General features: G+C 36.7%; 1 protein-coding gene across 3 annotated transcripts in view; it reads left to right on the top strand.

The window, feature by feature from the left end:
• The window catches only part of ZYG11B (zyg-11 family member B, cell cycle regulator), a 77,613-nt gene that overhangs the window by 34,984 nt on the left and 24,051 nt on the right, over positions 1 to 18,578 (top strand). For all 3 annotated transcript variants that reach the window (XM_052636621.1, XM_052636622.1, XM_052636623.1), the window contains exons 4-10: positions 6,430 to 6,570; positions 8,847 to 9,023; positions 10,460 to 10,524; positions 13,346 to 13,445; positions 13,660 to 13,710; positions 16,011 to 16,172; positions 16,283 to 16,330. In XM_052636621.1, the coding sequence (XP_052492581.1) occupies positions 6,430 to 6,570; positions 8,847 to 9,023; positions 10,460 to 10,524; positions 13,346 to 13,445; positions 13,660 to 13,710; positions 16,011 to 16,172; positions 16,283 to 16,330 (744 nt within the window). The remainder of the gene's footprint in view (positions 1 to 6,429; positions 6,571 to 8,846; positions 9,024 to 10,459; positions 10,525 to 13,345; positions 13,446 to 13,659; positions 13,711 to 16,010; positions 16,173 to 16,282; positions 16,331 to 18,578) is intronic.

Genomic DNA, 18,578 nt, shown 5'->3' with positions numbered 1-18,578 from the left:
TTCTACCTGGTGCAAATGGCAATATTGCATTCTTTTTTATGGCTGAGTAGTATTCATGTGTGTGTGTGTGTACCACACCACTTCTTCTTTATCCATTATCTATCAATGGACACTTAGATTGCATCCATGTCTTGGCTATTGTAAATAGTGGTGCTGTAAATTTTGGGATGCATGTATCTGTTTGAATTATAATTTTCTCCAGATATATGTCCAGGATTGGGATTCTGAATCATATGGTAACTCTATTTTTAGTTTTGTAAGGAACCTCCCTACTATTTTCCATAGTGACTGTACCAATTTACATTCCTACCAACAGTGCAGGAGGGTTCTTTTTTAGCAATCAGTATCGATCTCAAAAAAGGAGAAGGAAAGGTTAGCTATAGAACATTTTAAAACATGTCAGTTCTTATATTATTTGTAAATTTAGACTTTAAAAAGTAGAATGTAGGAAATTATTTTGAGTCACTTTTTTATTCATTCATTCAGTAAACGTGTTATTAAGTACCACTGCATATTATGTACTGTGCTAGACATGGAGATTTGATGGTGGAGTAAAATGGCGTGATCTTGCCCTCATGGAGCTCGTAATTTAGTGAGGGATTCAGACAGTGAAGTATCATACATATGTCATGGGTGTATGATTTCAATTTATGTATTTATATATCATATACATATATATTAATACATAATGTGCACACATGTATATGCTTTAAACTGCATAGTGTTAAGAATCTAAAAGCTACGTAATACTGTATTTGAGTATGTTTAGCAGAGAGGCTCGACTTAGTTTAAGGCTTCTCTGAGGACTTGATGAATGAATGAGTGAAGACCTTACGGATGAGTAACTTGGTAGAGAAAATTCCAGGCAGCAAGAATACAGCAAAAGATGTGTGGTAGGAAGGAACATGGTACATCCAAGGAACTTCAAGAAGGCCACTGTGGCTAGAGTTCTAGAGTAGGATGTTGCAGAGCGATGAGATGAGGCTGGAAAAAGTAGGTGCTAGGGCCAGAAATGGCAAAGTCACATGAGCCAGGTGCAGGGCAGCAAGTGTGAGGAGCTAACATAACAGCTTGTTATTGAACAAGGTAAGTGTCTAGCACAGGGCTTGTGGGTAAAGGCAGCATAAAAATGTAAATTACTATGTTAGTGTTACTTGTCTGCCTAAGAAATGGGTCAGTAAAGAATTGTAAATATCAAAGGGGAAGAAATCTCAGTGTACTGGGAGTTTAGGAAGGATTTCCCAGAGGAGGTGAGCTTGATCTGAGTCCTCAAGGATGAGAGGAATGTGTCCCTAGCGCACAGCACTAAGTAATCTTCTCAAGGCAAAGATCCTCCAGTAGCTATGATTCCCGAGCAGTATGATTTTTGCTGATTGCTCTTAGCACCAACAGACCCTAGAGTGAATTAGCCCAAGGTTTTCAGTTGAGGCTAGTAGACATGTACATTATACAATGCCTCTGTGAAATGAGTTTGATTTTACAAATGGAACATCATTGCTTTGAAATTTTGACTCTAGAAAACACCTGCTTTGCTGTCATCTAGTTTCCACTTCTGTCAACCCAGTGATTCTCAACCCTGACTGTAATTAAAATTACCTGGAGTGTAATTATTTGAGATGATGGGTATGTTAAGTAACTGTATCATGATGATCATTTTGCAGTATTTACATGTACAACATCATTGTTTTACACATTACACTTACATAATGTATTTGTCATTATGTATCTATAATATTATATATCTTGATAAAGCTGGAAAAATTTTTAATCAAAAAAATCATCTAAGTAACGAGCAATTAAATCAGAAGCACTGTAGGGAGGTGGGACTGAGGCATCAGTTTTTTTTAAAGCTTCTTGGGTGATTTTAATATGTAGCCAAAATGGAGAATCATTGTTTTAAAATAATTTTTTAAAAAGATAGAGATCATTGGAACTTTGCCCTTTATTCACCTGTACATAAAAATTGATGTTTATTTTAGATTATTTATTTGACTACTAATTTGAGAGTTGAAAAATAATAGGTCATGTTAAGAGAAGAGAGCTGAGATTGCTCTGTCTCCTTTTTAAAAATTTTCCAGGTTAGCAAAGTTGAAAAATGGGTCTGAAATGATTATTTTAATATTATGATGCTTTAAATTAATTTAGTTTGACAGTTTTGGTTTTACATGCCTCAGTAAAGTAGGCTTCCCTGGTGGCTCAGAGGTTAAAGCGTCTGCCTCCAATGCGGGAGACCTGGGTTCCATCCCTGGGTGGGGAAGATCCCCTGGAGAAGGAAATGGTAACCCACTCCAGTATTCTTGCCTGGAGAATCCCGTGGACGGAGAAGCCTGGTGGGCTACAGTCCACAGGATCGCAGAGTCGGACACGACTGAGCGACTTCACTTCACTTCAGTAAAGTAGAGACAGTGTCACTCCCCAGTATTCCTTATGAGGCATTATCTGGTGCTTTTAGTGGGTGGTTCAGAGAACAAAGGTTTGGTTTCTCCACTTCCATGTATCTCGTGTGTTTTGATCTCTTGACTCTGTGAGGGAGGCATTGTCTGCAGTGAGGGAATGATTCTCTTAGGGATCATGGCTGGGGTGTGTTCTTTGCCTACATCTCTGCCTATATGTGAGAACCTTAGTTCTTCCGCTTACTCTGTTTCTAGTCCCAGCACAGAGGGCTTTCTTACCTAGAATTACCAACTCTGTCACCTTTGTTTCCCTACCTTATTTGCTCGCTGGTAACCATCAGTTCCCTCAACCTTCCGCTATCCCACAATTAAGATTCTTATGTTTTTTGGCTGCCTCACTCCTGAGAACCACTGGTTATATGTTAAACCCAGTATTCTCAGCCTTCATCTCATTTGGTCTAAATGCCTTTTGACATAGTTGATCTTTCCTTCTTGAAATAACCGTTTTTTTTTTAAACTTTAGTTTCTAGGATATCAGATTGATCTTGTTTTTTCTGTACTTTTTGGACTTTCTCTCAGTTTCCTTTATTGATTCTTCCTAAATCTCTCAGGCCCCAAACTGATATGCCTAATCATCCCATTTAGGATGATTCCTAAATTTATACCATCCTAAATTTATATCTCTAGCCTAGACTTCTCCCTTGAACTAAGACTTAATACGTACTTTTTAAAGATGTCTGAGCTAGTGCTTCTGCTCTTGAGGAATTCTGATCCAGTGAAGAAGAGACAGACAGTTTAAAAATAGCTTTAATCAATTGTGAGAAATTCTGTAATAGAGTTACGTGCTGAGTGCTACAAGAAAGTCTTTCCTTAGAATATACATTTAGTTTCATCCATATTTTAAATATTAATAAAGTTTAACTTAGTGGTAAAGGACATTTTTTCTGTTTTAAATAGATTGCAGAAACTAGTATATACAGACGGTTGTTTGTTTTGTTGTTGTTGTTTTCTTCTTTTTGATCTAGCATATGAAATTGATTGAAATGAAGATGCATATAGTTTGAGGAGCCAGATTGCTTGATTTGAGTAGGGGCTCAAGAAGTGTTAACTACTGAATAAATATACAGGCCAATGAAATTTGGTTCAGATTATTTATATTCCAGTAACAAAAGTTCTTTAATTTTACATTTAAAGGTAACTTGAGGTTATATTTCATATAAGATTGTAATCAACCAAATGTGGATAAATGAAGTCTGATGAAGATTATTGTTAGTGTGTTTTCCCTCTTATAGTCTTTTTTAGCTCTCCTAATAGTTCAGTGTCTTCCCAAATCTAAAATCTAAGAATAAGTTCAGAGTGATTCAAAAAGAGTTGAACATTAGGAAAATTTTTATTGTTCAATAACTGCTTATATATGTGAATACATAGTCAAAATCAATGTTTATGTATGTATATTATACATTCTTGTTGTTGTTTAGTCACTAAGTCATGTCTGACTCTTTTGTGACCCCACGAACTGAAGCCTGTCAGACTCCTCTGTCCATGGGATTTCCCAGGCAAGAATACTTGAGTGGGTTGCCATTTCCTTCTCCAATGGATCTTCCCCACCCAGGGATTGAACCCATATCTCTTGTGTCGCCTGCATTGGCAGGTGGATTCTTTACCACTGAGCCTCCAAAGAAGCCTATATTATACATAAATAGTATAAAAACGTTTTGTAAAGAAACTTCCATTGTTATTCCTACAGTCTTACAAATGCTCAGTATATGCCTTTTTGTCACTTGGTACACACATATCTTTGTGTGTGTTTCCTAGTGGCTCAGACAGTAAAGCGTCTGTCTAGAATGCGGGAGACCCGGGTTCGATCCCCTGGGTCAGAAAGATCCCCTGCAGAAGGAAATGGCAATCCACTCCAGTACTGTTGCCTGGAAAATCCCGTGGACAGAGGAGCCTGGTAGGCTACAGTCCATGGGGTCGCAAAGGGTCGGACATGACTGAGTGACTTCACTTTCACTTTCACACACATCTGTACTGTAGTCTAATTCTTATTAGACCTTTGTAGCATATCCTATCAGTGGTTAAACTGTTAGCTGTGATACAGCCCTTCATTTTCTTAAAGCTGCATATTCATTACCCATATGAACATAGTTATTACTAAGTAATATATTTTAAACGTATTTATATTTGTGTTACCTTTATAATGGTGCTGCCAAAAAAAGATAGTGTTCCACCTTAGTGAGAAGATTATACCTCTCTAAACAGTAGGGTTTGGGTTTTTTTTTTATTTTTAATTTTTTTACCATTTTGAAATCATCACTCAGGTTGATAAATAGAACTTGGCAGCTACCCTGAAGCTCTTTCACATGCCCCATCCTGATCACAACTTCCTCTTTCCCACAAAAGTAGTCTCTGTCCTGACTCTGATGATAATCTTGTCCTTGCTCTTTTAAATAGTTTTGCATAGTTACACAGCCCAACCATTTACCTCTAGGCACTTAGTTAACCTTGCCCACTTTTCAAAATCATACGTCTTTTCAGTATCTTTTATAAAATTCCCTCTCTATCCGTTTCTTTTCGTTATACTTTGTGTATTAAAGGATCTGACCCTTTGGTCTGTAGACTTTCCCTCAGTCTAGGTTTTCTTGATTGTATGTTTGTGGTGCATATTGACTATATTTTCTGCAGGTTGGTAGCTGGATGTGAGGACTTAGTCAAACTCATGTTTAATCCCTTTGGCAGGACACTTAGGTTTTATGTTCTTTCATTAAGGGAGTACATAATGTCTGGTTGTTTTTCTTTCTGTGATTTATTAGCAGTTGTTGACATTCAACACCTAGTTCCATTAATTCACTGAGGATCATGGTGATACTGTAATAATTTCTTTTTTTACTTATTACTGGATTGCTTTTCCAAAAAGCCATTTCTTGTTATATACATTTGGCTACCCAGTGCTATATGAACCACAGTTGGGCTTCCCTTGTGGTTCAGCTGGTAGAGAATCTGCCTGCAATGTGGGAGACCTGGGTTCGATCCCTGGGTTGGGAAGATCCCCTGGAGAAGGGAAAGGCTGCCCACTCTAGTATTCTGGCCTGGAGAATTCCATGGACTGTATAGTCCATGGGGTTGCAAAGAGTTGAACACAACTGAGCGACTTTCATTTCACTTCACTTAAGATAACTATATTAACCTGTATAAATGGGAAATTCCAGGATAAACCTACTTTTGAACAGAATTTTTAATGCTGAGTGGGCCCTTGATAAATCTGGGAGAATCAATTAATATATTTATTTGATAAATATTTATTGAGTGCTTATTCTGAGCCACACACAGTGCTGCCTGTAGGGGTACAGTGGATAGATCAGTCTACTAACGGGATTATGGTAATGGCTATGAAGGTGATGTTTCAGGAAGACCTGACTTAGATTGGTGGGTCAGAGAAGGCCTCTCTAACGAAGTATTATTTAACTTGAAATGAGAAGGATGAATAGAAATTACGTAAAGAGAGAGGGGAAAATTTCAGTCAGAGAGGACATTATACTTGGTAGCTTTTTCCTGGGAAAGAGCTTGGCTTATTGAAGGATCAGAAAGGTAAGTGTAGGGTGTGTGGGGGAGAGGGATAGATTGAGAGTTTGAGATTGACGTGTACACATTGCTATACAAATTTAAAAAAGGCCACTGTCATTACTAAATTGTGAGTTAGGGCGAGAGGGTTACCTTAAGAGGCAGTAGAAGCCTAATCATGTGTAGTAAGACCTTATAAATAGAGTTAAATATCTTGAGATTTATTTTAGGTACAGTATAGAAAATTTTATCCATAGACTTATTCTAGGGTCTGAGCCTATCTAATATATATCTGTTTAGCATATGTATACCTTCACAGGGTGACTTTTCTGGATGGGTTGGAAAATAATCATAGCCATTTGTTTCAAGCTTTACATAACTATCCTGGATGCCATCCACACAAATGATGTTTGGATAGAGACAGTTAGAGGGTTGAAAAGAATCCTAAAAGCTCATCTTCTGGCTGTGTTCAAAGGTGTCTGGAGAAGCCAATGAAACTCAGATTGCAGAAGCATTGAAAAGGTACAGTGAACGGGCCTTCTTTGTCCGAGAAGCTCTGTTTCACCTTTTTAGCCTGACTCATGTGATGGAAAAAACAAAGCCAGAAATTTTAAAGGTAAGAACAAGAAACTGGATATGTGAAGTGTGAAATTATCTTCCTAGATAGATGACGGTTTTGTGAAGAAAATTGGTGAAAATCTGCATTTAGTCTTTTTTTTATAAGATTGATAGTGTATAATTCAGCTTTTAGCCATAAATGAGAATGAGAGGAGATAACTGTATAGTGTTACTGAAGTTTTATAGTAATCTCATTTAAACAATATAAATGCCTTCAAGTTCATATTTAACTATCTAAAACCAGTAATCAGTGTGATATCTTTTTACCAGCTGTAGTAGAAAATAGAGTATATGACTCAAATCAGGACACTACTTGGTATATTAGCTATGTATTGCTTCCATATATGGTTTTTAAAGAAACACAGTATTGGGATTTTATAAAGCACTTTTCCATGCTATTTATGAACCTCTTGTGCTTTTGTAACTAATCTGTGTTATTCTCCAATTAAGATATTTTACCCAAGACAGTTTTTGAAGGAAAAAAAAAAGGAGGATTCTTAATTTTGTTGATTGGGTGGGGCATTTTTTGTCAGAATGTGGTCCTCTAGCCACCTGAAGTCTGGAATATTGCTTATTTTAAAAAGCATATTTGTGAACCTCATTCCAAGAAAATTTAGATTCGGTAGGGCTGGATAAGATACAGGAATCTACACTGTAATAATCCCTCAAGGTAATCTTTTACACATTTAATTTAGAAACCAGTGAGTATAGGACTGTATTATATTTGGTCCCTCTTTTAGTGGGCACAACAGTCCCAAGAGAGAAGTTTTATCTTCTGTTTTATAGATTATGTACCTGCGGGTCTGTGAGGTTAAATAACCATAAATTAGTGGCAGAGCCAGAAATGACTTAACCTCCCGGTTTCTTAAACTTTTTGAAACTGAGGTGTTTGGGTAGGAAGCAGTAGCATTTAAGTCCTGGGATGCTGGCTGCAGCATCTGCCACCTCCTGTGTATGTACCAGAGGATATTGGTGCTGGGTATATGCACTATCATTTTTTGGTTTTGGTTACTGTGCACTTGGGTATCAAAGGGCCAGACCCGTAGTCCTGATCTGATATATTTACTCATTCATTCATTCAGAGAATGGTGCAGAGAGAAATGTGATTCTTTTAAGAAGTTCCTGCAAAAGGAAGCAAATGAAAAGGTGGTAGTTGGCTGACGATGTGTGTAGGTTTTGTTTTGTTTTGTTTTAGATGGGAGAAAAAACCACCTTGTTTGTATGCTGTGTGAATGATTGACTACAGAATAAAAATCTGGTATAGGAGTTGGAAGGGGAGATCAGCTGAAGCAGTGTCCTTGAGTAGACGAGAAGGGAAGAATCAAGCATTTAAGTGGAGGGATTAACTTTAGAGGGGAGGGTAACAGGCAGGCACACAGCAATTGCTCCTGTGTATGCTGGCAAGGAGGTACGTGTAAAAGCCAGAATCTGAAGTTCTTTTACAGTCACTTCAGTTTTCTCTGGGTAACTGGAAGTAAGATCTTCAGTCAGTAATGAGGAATGGGGAGGATTTGTTGGGGATTTGAGGAGAGAGGAAAAGGGGAGAAGTTATTTAGTTAGTTATTTAGGCCAGAGGGAAGTAAATGGATTTTATTATATTTTAATTTTAGCAGTGTTCTTAAGGAACTGAATGTTGGGATTTGAAAGTGAAGTTTGCTGCTGGTTTAGTCTTTTCAAGTCAGTAAGAATTTGTTTAGTGCTTGGCATAAAACAGGCCAGACCGAACTATGTCTAGGAAATACTAAAATGTTTTCTCTGAATAGAAAAGATTCATTAACATTACAGAAAAATTTCTGGACATGAACAACTTGACACCTCCCTTGACCAGGTAGGTGAATAACTATTATGTCCTAGGCTCTGCACATAAGGATAAAAAATATACTTAATATATCTTAGAAGTTATTTCAGATCAAAAGAGTAATGTTGCTGTATGTTGCTGCTGCTACTGCTAAGTTGCTTCAGTCGTGTCCAACACTATGCAACCCCATAGATGGCAGCCCACCAGGCTCCTGTCCCTGGGATTCTCCAGGCAAGAATAGTGGAGTGGGTTAGCATTTCCTTCTCCAATGCATGAAAGTGAAAAGTAAAAGTAAAGTAGCTCAGTCATGTCCGACTCTTGAAGACCCCATGGACTGTAGCCTGCCAGGCTTCTCTGTCCATGGGATTTTCGAGGCAAGAGTACTGGAGTGGGTTGCCATTACCTTCTCTGTTGCTATATGAAGAGGGCTTATATGTTTTTATAAGTTGGATTAAGAGAACTCATTTCTTTTTCAGCTTGTGGTTACAGGGATGAGAAACCACCCTATGAATTTGCCAGTGCAGCTTGCTGCAAGCGCCTGTGTATTTAATTTAACCAAGCAGGATCTTGCTGCAGGAATGCCTGTCCGACTCCTGGCCGATGTGACCCATTTGCTGCTCAAAGCCATGGAACATTTTCCCAACCACCAGCAGGCAAGCATATGGGAATTCACATTCAAATGGTCTTTTTAGTGTCCACTACCCATCTCCTACCTCCATACAGTTCATTTTAGTAGACCACACCTGGAAATTCCTTTGGAGGCTGTGAAGTAATAAGTTTTGTGGTGTGACTGAGTGCAGGGCGATAGAGAAGTAGAATACTAAAGAATGCATTCCTCACCTAAAAGTATTTCAGTCCAAACATTGCGGGAAATAATGCAAGCCATGTAAAACTTCTTGCACCTAGACCTTGAGTTAGTGATAATTTCAGCGTACAGGATTAGGCGTAGAGCTTCTGCTCTGAGCCAGACATTGGTTCAGTACTCAGTGCTTAGGAATAGAGAAATAAATAAGACATGGATTTTCTGTTTCTATCAGTATAGGTAGTCTACAAAACCTGTCCTGTTCTTTGGATGAAAACTAAAAATGCTGCTTGAATTATATTTTTAACTCTTAAAATTTTAACAATGAGTTGGCAAGTGCCGGCGACGGAGTGAAACACCAACACTGCAGAGTGGTTTAAATCTTTATATTTTAACCCTTGCTTCTTACAGCTACTTTATTTTATATCCCTTGCACAACAACCTACAGGGCAAGCTGCCAAGCACTATGATTCAGAGACTATACAGTGCGCAGGCGCAGGGCAAGATAACCTTTACCTTGACTTATTTACTGCAGCTAAGACTGTGTTTTGGGGAACTTCCTTATCAACTTAGAATCCGTTTTGTCCCAGGGTCTGTTCCTTTTGAGGAATCAGAGAAACATCCTTGTGTGCAAGAAATGTTCTTTTCCCACGGGAACAAACAGGATTCTTAGCTGAACATCTCGTTTGCAAGAATGTTCAGCCCTGGTTGAGAGTCTCGTTTGCAAGCACTTCTCAACCTTGCTTAAACCTAGTTCCCTACACTGGGCAGAACATCTCGTTTGCAAGAATGTTCAGCCCTGGTTGAGAGTCTCGTTTGCAAGCACTTCTCAACCTTCTTTATACCTTGTTCCCTACAGCAAGTTAGTAGAAAATACTCAGAGACCCAAAACTAAGTAAATTGGCAACCCAGATTGGTGAGTGGATCATTAAAGCCAGCTTCCCTCATTGAGAACAGCTGCCAAACTAGATGAGTTTTAGCCTTTGGTTTTCATGGACTCTGGAAGCCAGGTGAACAGAGAACAAAATAGGACCCATCCAAGGGCCACCAGAAGGGAGGGAGATTAGCTGGAATTATCCAGTTTATTACCCTATTTCTCATCTAATAAAAAAGATTTAAAAAATGTGCAAATAAACTTATGTGGGTCCAGTGGAAGTCTTTGAACCATAGGTGAGCAGAATAAATGTTCTAAGACATGTTATGCTTTATAAATGTCTTTTTTTTAAAAAATAGAATCTAACAAAACAATATTTTATTCAGGATTTTTTTTCTCTCTTTGGTTCTTAGTTACAGAAGAATTGCCTCCTTTCACTTTGCAGTGACCGAATTCTTCAAGATGTTCCATTCAACAGGCAAGTGGTAGCACCAGAACTATGGGACAAAATGGAATTTTAGAAATCTGTCTTGGGTCATTTCTTACCAGTTAGGATATTCCTAGCGTACAGTTAATCAAGTAGGTGGGATTGTGTATCACTTTATAGAATGCTGAATCTACTTTTTGTAATTTAATGCTTTGATATTCATGAGAGCAGATTCTATTTTCATACCTCTTTGCATAAGAATTTGTACTGATTATAGTTTTTAGAATGTATGCACAGTGTTGTAGGCTGAAGAAATTGAAGCATATAGAGATTCAGTATCTTGCGCATTGTTTTGTGACTAGTGATTGCAAGGCCAGAAAGGATCAAGTCTAGTTTTAGCTCCAGCATTCTTTTCTCTGTATCATGCGTCGTATTATTATAGTTATTTGATACTGAATTATAGGAGAAACCTTTTAAGCAGAGGTTAAGGGAGACCATATAGCTGGATTCCAGTAAGTAAAAAGGGTTTCCTTATTTTGTAAGATGTGATTTGTGAGCTAATTTTTTTTTTATTTTACTATTTTAAAATATAATTTTTTAGTGATGGTATTTTCAAAAATAAATTTATACTTTATGACTTAATGAGAAGTATATTTCTCAAGCAGCAATTTTATAGTGATTTATTTGGGTAATAGTACACTGTTATCTGACATGCTGATGGAATGAAGTACTCCATTTACTATTTGAAATAAATAATTGGTTCAGATGGTAAAGAATCTGCCTGTAATGCAGGAGACCTGAGTTTAGTCCCTGGGTCACAAGGATCCCCTGGAGAAGGAAATGGCAACCCACTCCGGTATTCTTGCCTGGAGAATTCCATGGACAGAGGAACCCAGTGGACTGCAGTCCCTGGAGTCACAAAGAGTTGGACACAGCTGAATGACTAACACACTTTCACATGTATCTCATGAAGATTACTGAATTGTATTTTATTAATATATTAAGCATCTGCATTGATCACATGAAGTCATGGGTTGAAAACACATAGTCTCCTAAAGAAACTTATAAACCACCCCAGAGGTTGACAGACTTTTCCTTAAATGACTAGATATTAAATGTTCCCGGTTCATGAGCCATAGGGTCTCTGTTGGACCTACTTAATCCTCCCATTATACCTCCAAAGCAGCCATAGACACTTTAACAACAAAAAAAAGGGTGGGGGGGATAACTGTTCCAGTAAAACTTTGGAAGACAGACAGCTAGGCCCACAGCTATAAAATCACTTGAGGTGGGCTGTTGTTTGCTCTTGATGTAGCCAGTGAATACAGTCTGCTAGAATTGAGCTCCTTTGTGGTAAGAGACAGAGATTGGTTAATCTTTGCCTCTCGTGCTTAGTACTTCAGTGGGGCTGTTTGATGGATGGATCAATGAATGAATTAGGAGTATAACAGAAGACAGTCTTTCATAGAAGAGGATGACAGAATGTACTGGCCCCCCAAGCAAGGACAGAAAGATTTCATTGGCTTGGTGATCATTAAAGATTTCATTTTAGTGATGGCATTAAGATAATAAAAATAATAACTAATGTATGAAGCACTTGCCAGACACTGTGCTAGGGGTTTTAGGTATGCTTATTCGTCCTTGCAACAGTCCTGTGAAATTGTTACTCTTGTAATCTTCATTTTACAGATGAGGAAACAGAGGCACAGAGAAGTTTAGTAGCTTGCTCAAGGTGATAAGATAGTAAGTAGCAGAATTTAGATTTGAATCCAGACTGACTCCAGAGCTTCTACTTTTTATATCCATGTCATATTGCCTTGAAACTGAAAATTGACCACGTTGATTGTTCTGTGGGAACTGCAGAAGTAAAGGCACAGAGGAAATCAATACTAGTAAAAATTAACTTTTATCAAAAGTTTGATATGTGCCAAGGTCTGTACGAAGTCTTGAGCTTTATGTGTGATATGATATAATCCTCACAACAGTCTTGTGGAATAGACTGTATTATTTTAGAGACAAGAAAATTGAAGTTCAGAGAGATGAAGAAAGTTACCCAGGGTCCCAAAGTTAGTACATGGTGAAGATGATATTTGAATCCAGGCTGATTCCAAATTGTATGATGTTCTTAATGACGTGACTACATTGCCTCACGGGATAAAACAATGTATTTTATTGTTATCATTAACATTAGGTAGAGCTAGAATTCCAACCCCCAGATTCAGAGAACTTCAGAATCCGCTTTTAACTTTTAATACTAGGTTATATTATTTGATATATATGGACATGTTTTGAGACTAATAAAGTTTCCATATATCATATCCTCTCTTTTCCTGTTTTATTTATTTTTTCTCTGGCATATGTCAGTACCCAAACATGCCATATACTTTACTTATTTACTTATTACCTGTCTTCCCCACTAGAGTGTAATCTCCGTGAGAGTAGAGATATTTTTCTGTTTTGTTCACTTATCTGTCTCTAGCACCCAAAACAATATCTGGCACAAAGAAGAAGCTGAATAAATGTTTTTGAGTAAAAGAATGAGTATTCCCATTGTGCTAAGTACTGAGGGGGAACCAGAAAATACTTAAAATTATTATTATCACTACAGAATAGAAATATGTTATACCTCTAGAAGATGAATATCAGACATTTTTGACCATATTTTCCAAACTCTCTGTTTCTTTACAGTGTTGTCAGAATTAATAATACCATCTCCAAAATACTAAGTGTACTTGTTATTCTCTATCAGTTAGGAGGAACTTTCCTTTTCTTTCTAACCCACCTAAATTGTAGCATCACTTCCCAGCTGGAGCTCTGAAACTATTCCTGGGGCCTCCAGGGTTAATTCATGAAACTCTTTGTGTGTTTTCAGGTTTGAAGCGGCCAAGCTTGTCATGCAGTGGCTCTGCAACCATGAGGATCAAAACATGCAGAGGATGGCGGTTGCTATTATTTCCATTCTGGCTGCCAAGGTACCTGAACTCATGTTTTATAATTTTCTGTAGGAAACTGTTTCTCCTGACAGTTTAGTAAACCAGGTTAACTTATTCAAGCTGCATTCAGTATTGCAGAATTCCAGGTTGATCAGAGGTTCTGGTCTGACTTTTGGAGTCTATTACAATGAATCATATTAAACTCACACTAGTAGATCCTTGGACATTTACCTTGTCTTCTGCTTGCTTGCAGCTTTCTACAGAACAGACAGCCCAGCTTGGTGCTGAGCTCTTCATTGTCAGGGTAAGTCTATGCAGCCCCCTAAACAGTTTTCATTTTCATTATTCTCAGGCAGTGTTTGCTTACCTTCAGTGTTTGCCAGTACTTCACCAAGTACTGGTGCCCCCCAGTACTTGCCTATCTTCTGAGATTTTATATTTCAAAAGTTTGTTACTTCTAAGTGAATGTATTAATTTCTCTTCATTGGGGCAGCTTTATTCTTTAACAGGAGATGGAAAGAGTCCTGAACTAGGAATCAGATGACCCGGGGTCTAACTTGTAAACTCACTGTGTGAATTTAGATACATTACCTGGACCATTTGGGCCTACTGCTGCTGCTGCTGCTGCTGTCACTTCAGTCGTGTCCCACTCTGTGCAGCCCTATAGACGGCAGCCCACCAGCCTATCCTGTCCCTGGGATTCTCCAGGCAAGAACACTGGAATGGGTTGCCATTTCCTTCTCCAGTGCATGAAAGTGAAAAGTGAAAGTGAAATTGCTCAGTCGTGTCCGACTCTTAGTGACCCCATGGACTGCAGCCTACCAGGCTCCTCCGTCCATGGGATTTTCCAGGCAAGAGTACTGGAGTGGGGTGCCATTGCCTTCTCCATTGGGGCCTAAATAAACCTTAATTCCTATCTAGTTCACATAGTTCTGTGATTTTGTTATTTATCAAAAAAATGTGGCATCTCTATTACAGTCGTAAGACTTTGCTAAATGCTTTAGGGGAAAAGATAATGTAAATAGCTGATATATGATTTTGGTTTGCTTCAGTTGAGGAATTAATATAGTGAACAGTGAAAACTTAAAAGCTTTAAAGAGACTAAGTTGAAATCATGCCTTATTCCCAGTTCTGTCACTCAGCAGCTGTGTGATTTCATGCAAGTCACCTACATTTTCTTTGAAGCAATAAAAAAATGCTTTATACAGTTGTTAGGAAGATTGAAAAGGAAAGAAAGATTGAAGGAATATACTAAGTTCCTAGCACAAAATATAACACATGTGTTAGACGAGTAGAAAAGGCTGCTGATTTTATTTATTTTTACTCTTTTCAGGGATGACATTTTAGTTTTAAATATGACTTTTTATTGCTCTGTATGAGTTGCAGTAATTTTGGCTAGAGGTGTATTCAAAGATTATAAGGAAGTAGTCCATTTATATGCTTTGGGAGAAAATTAAGTTTAATTTAAGTAGCAATTAGCAGGAATTAATAGTAGTAGTAATGGTGATGCTAGCCAATTTTTTTTTAAGCCCTTAATTTACAGATAGCCCAATTCTAGTGTCACACTCTTGGCCACTATGCTATTAAGTTACATAATTGCAACTAGATGTTTGTGTTTCTTAAAAATTTTTTCCTTCATTGTGAAAGTGAAAGTGAAGTCGCTCAGTCATGTCTGACTCTTTGTGATCCCATGGACTGTAGTCTACCAGGCTTCTCTGTCCATGGAATTTTCCAGGCAAGAGTACTGGAGTGGGTTGCCATTTTATATATAACTTTAAATAATAGTACTCATTAATGTTACTTGTATCTGTTTTAGGAGAGCTCCCTTTACCCCCAAAAGTGTAAACTAAAAATGGAATTATGGATGGCCCATGTAGGTCTTAAAATATTCATTTTTCAAGCTTACATTTCTTAGGTTTAAAGCTATGATAGAAACAATTTACAAATGGAATTTCAAAGCTATTATCTTATTTAAATCCAGTTTAGACTTTAATTCTCTTACTACTGTATATAGTTCATCCTTTCTTTTTTCTTAAGGAAAACATGGGGTTAGAGAGAATTAGGTCTTCCAATTCTTACGTTCTCTTACTAAGTTGGCTATGATAAAATTACTAGATATTTCCTCTTCTGAAAAATGAGGACGACAGTATTACAATATAGGATATAATTTGCTGAGATGTAGTAAGTATTGGATTCATTCCCCCTTCATTCCCTCCACCTTTTTTATCCCAGGATCTGAAGTGAGTATATATTGTGACCTCTTGGGTAACATAGTAGATCCTAAGTTTTAATCATTTTGCTTTTCATTTTATTTACAGGCGATTAGATTATAGGTATGATCAGAATATTATAGAAGCATTTGTGAAAATCCTTTTTTTCTTGTAGAAGGGATCAGAATATTACAGAAGTATTTATGAAAATCCTCTATTTTTTTCTGGTAAAAGGAAAAGTCTAATCCAATAGGCTGTTTGTTGCACTTGTAAAAACCTTTATAGGAAATGTTTGAACCCATGAAAACTAATCCTCATGGGTTTGTTAGTCCATGTTATTACCACTAATTATAATAACAATTCAATAATTAGAAATTCTATTTTCCTCTTTCAGCAACTTCTTCAAATAGTGAAGCAGAAAACCAATCAAAATTCGGTGGACACTACTTTGAAGTTTACTTTGAGTGCACTTTGGAACCTCACAGATGAATCTCCAACCACTTGCAGACACTTTATTGAAAATCAAGGGTTAGAACTCTTCATGAGGGTTCTAGAGGTTAGAATGGGAATTTAGCCTACAGCTTTGGACATTCATTTATTGATTGATTTGAGCATTTGTTTATTATATTTGGTTCTTTAGTTATAGATATCTCTTTCTTTTTATAGTCATTCCCAACTGAGTCATCCATTCAACAGAAAGTCCTAGGACTTTTGGTAAGATACAAGCATTTCCTGCTAAGTTCAAGCTGTAATTGTTTTCCATCTGAGGTATTACATAGAAAAATGCTACTCTGTTTGTAAACACATAATGATGTTAAAAATATATATCAATATAATTAAGTGGAAAAAGCAGGCTACAAAGTTACATATTTAGATTTTCACCATACTAAAAGGAAGAATATAAATTACATACTTTTGTTTATATTTTGTGGTATAGTACAAAGCTTCACTGTGAGCATGTTTTACTTGTATAATCAGAAAAAAAAAGATCTCATGAAAAATATCACTAATCTACAAATATTCTTAGATTCTATGTCTGGTAATTGATGATTACTACTTAAACAACTGTTTAACAAATCAGGTATTCCATAAGTATACTGAATATGTTAAAGGGAGCCCTCTAGGATTTTGAGATACAGAGGAGGATCAGATTTTTATCACTTTTAATCACTGAAACAGAAGTGCCTGTAAAGGCTGTTTTAGAGCAGACCTCTGCTCTTGAGGAATTAGATCACAGGAGGCATAGGTTAGTAAATTGTGAAAGAAAAGTAGATTAATGTTTATTTTCTAGATGCAGAAGTATGAGAGATGGATTTTTGCGAAAGCTGAGGGCTGGCATTTAAAGAGGACTACCTAGAGACTTCCCTAGTGGTCCAGTAGTTAGGACTTCGTGCTGCCAGTGCAGGGGTATAGGTTGATCCCTGGTCTGGGAACTGAGATCCCACATGCAGTGGGTTGTGGCCAAAAGACAGAAACAAAACCTAAAAAAAAACCTATAGTATCTGTTTACTATAGATTTAGTTGTATAAAGCAGAAAATGTAAAACTATCTAAATGCCCAGTAATAGGGACATGTTAAGTAAACTACAGTATTTGATTGTTTTATTCATGGTTCACAGGATTATTAGATACGGAATTTGGCTCAAGTCATTATAAGAGGAAAAGGGGAATTTATTTTGAATATTCAGAAAGATCACATAGGGCTTTAAAATTGCTTTTTAAAAAAAATTTCTTAAAGAATACATGCTTACTATACCTAGTAAAACAGTGCAAAAATGTATAACAGTGCAAAAGTATAAGGTTTTGTCCTCAACCTTCCTTTATTTTCATTTCTGTGAATTAATGTTAATACATCCTGATGTGCTTCCTTCCGTTATCTTTTTCCTTTACTTTGTGATTGAATTTTTTCAATAGTTTAAGATATTGATTCTAGTTTACTTTTTCATGATCAGAGAATGTACTTTGAGTCCTTTTGAATTTATTGAGACATGTGTGGCCTGGGATATGGTCTTTGCTGGTCAATGTTCCATGTGCTCTTTAGAAGAATGAATATTCTGCTTTTGTTAGAGTGTTTGATATATGTCTATTGGTCGATAGTCAAGTCTACCATAGACTTACTGATTTTCTGCCTACTTGTTCTGTTAGATAGCGTTTATCATGTTCTATCAGTTTTTGCTTCCTGTACTTTGAAGCTCTGTTATTAGGTTCAAAAACTGAATTGCTACGCCCTCTTAATTGATCCCTTTATCATTATGAAATGACATTCTTTATCCCTGGTAATATTCTTTACTTTGAAATCTCCTTTGTCTCCTTAATATAGCCAGTCCAGCTTTGTTTTGACTGACGTTGACATGGTTTATCTGTTTCCCTCCTGTTACTTTTAACCTATATTTTTCTTTATATTTAAAGTCTGTTTCTTATAAACAGCATATACTTTGCGCCCTGGCTTTTATCCAGTATGAGAATCTCTTTTTATTTGGACTGTTTGGATTGTTTACATTTAATGTAATTATTGGTATGGTTATATTTGAGTTCATAAACTTGGTATTTGCTTTCTGTTTGTCCCATCTGTTCTTTTTTTTTTTTTCTTTTTCTGCCTTTTTTTGGTTTGAGTTTAATAATGTTGTTTGATTTCCTTTCTTGGTTTATTAGCTATTACTCTGATTTGCTAAGTTAATGATTATTATGAGTTTGTAGTATACATTTTTAATCACAGTCTACCTTTAAGTGATTTTATATGATTTCATATATATTATAAAAACCTTTAAAATAGTAGATTTCCATTTCTGCTCTTCTTTCCTTTATGTCATCATTGTCATGTATTTTACTTTTATATATGTAATAAACCAATAAACATTGTTTTTTATATCAGTTATCTTTTAAGGAGATTTAAATACTTTTTAAAAACTTACACATTTTCCCAAATAGTTACTGTTTGTGATGCTCACTTTTCCTTTGTGTAG

Source organism: Budorcas taxicolor, chromosome 3 (assembly GCF_023091745.1).
Source record: "Budorcas taxicolor isolate Tak-1 chromosome 3, Takin1.1, whole genome shotgun sequence".
NCBI classification, from domain to species: Eukaryota; Metazoa; Chordata; class Mammalia; order Artiodactyla; family Bovidae; genus Budorcas; species Budorcas taxicolor.
Note: the sequence above shows the minus strand (reverse complement) of the source record. Positions and strands in the feature narration are given on the sequence as shown.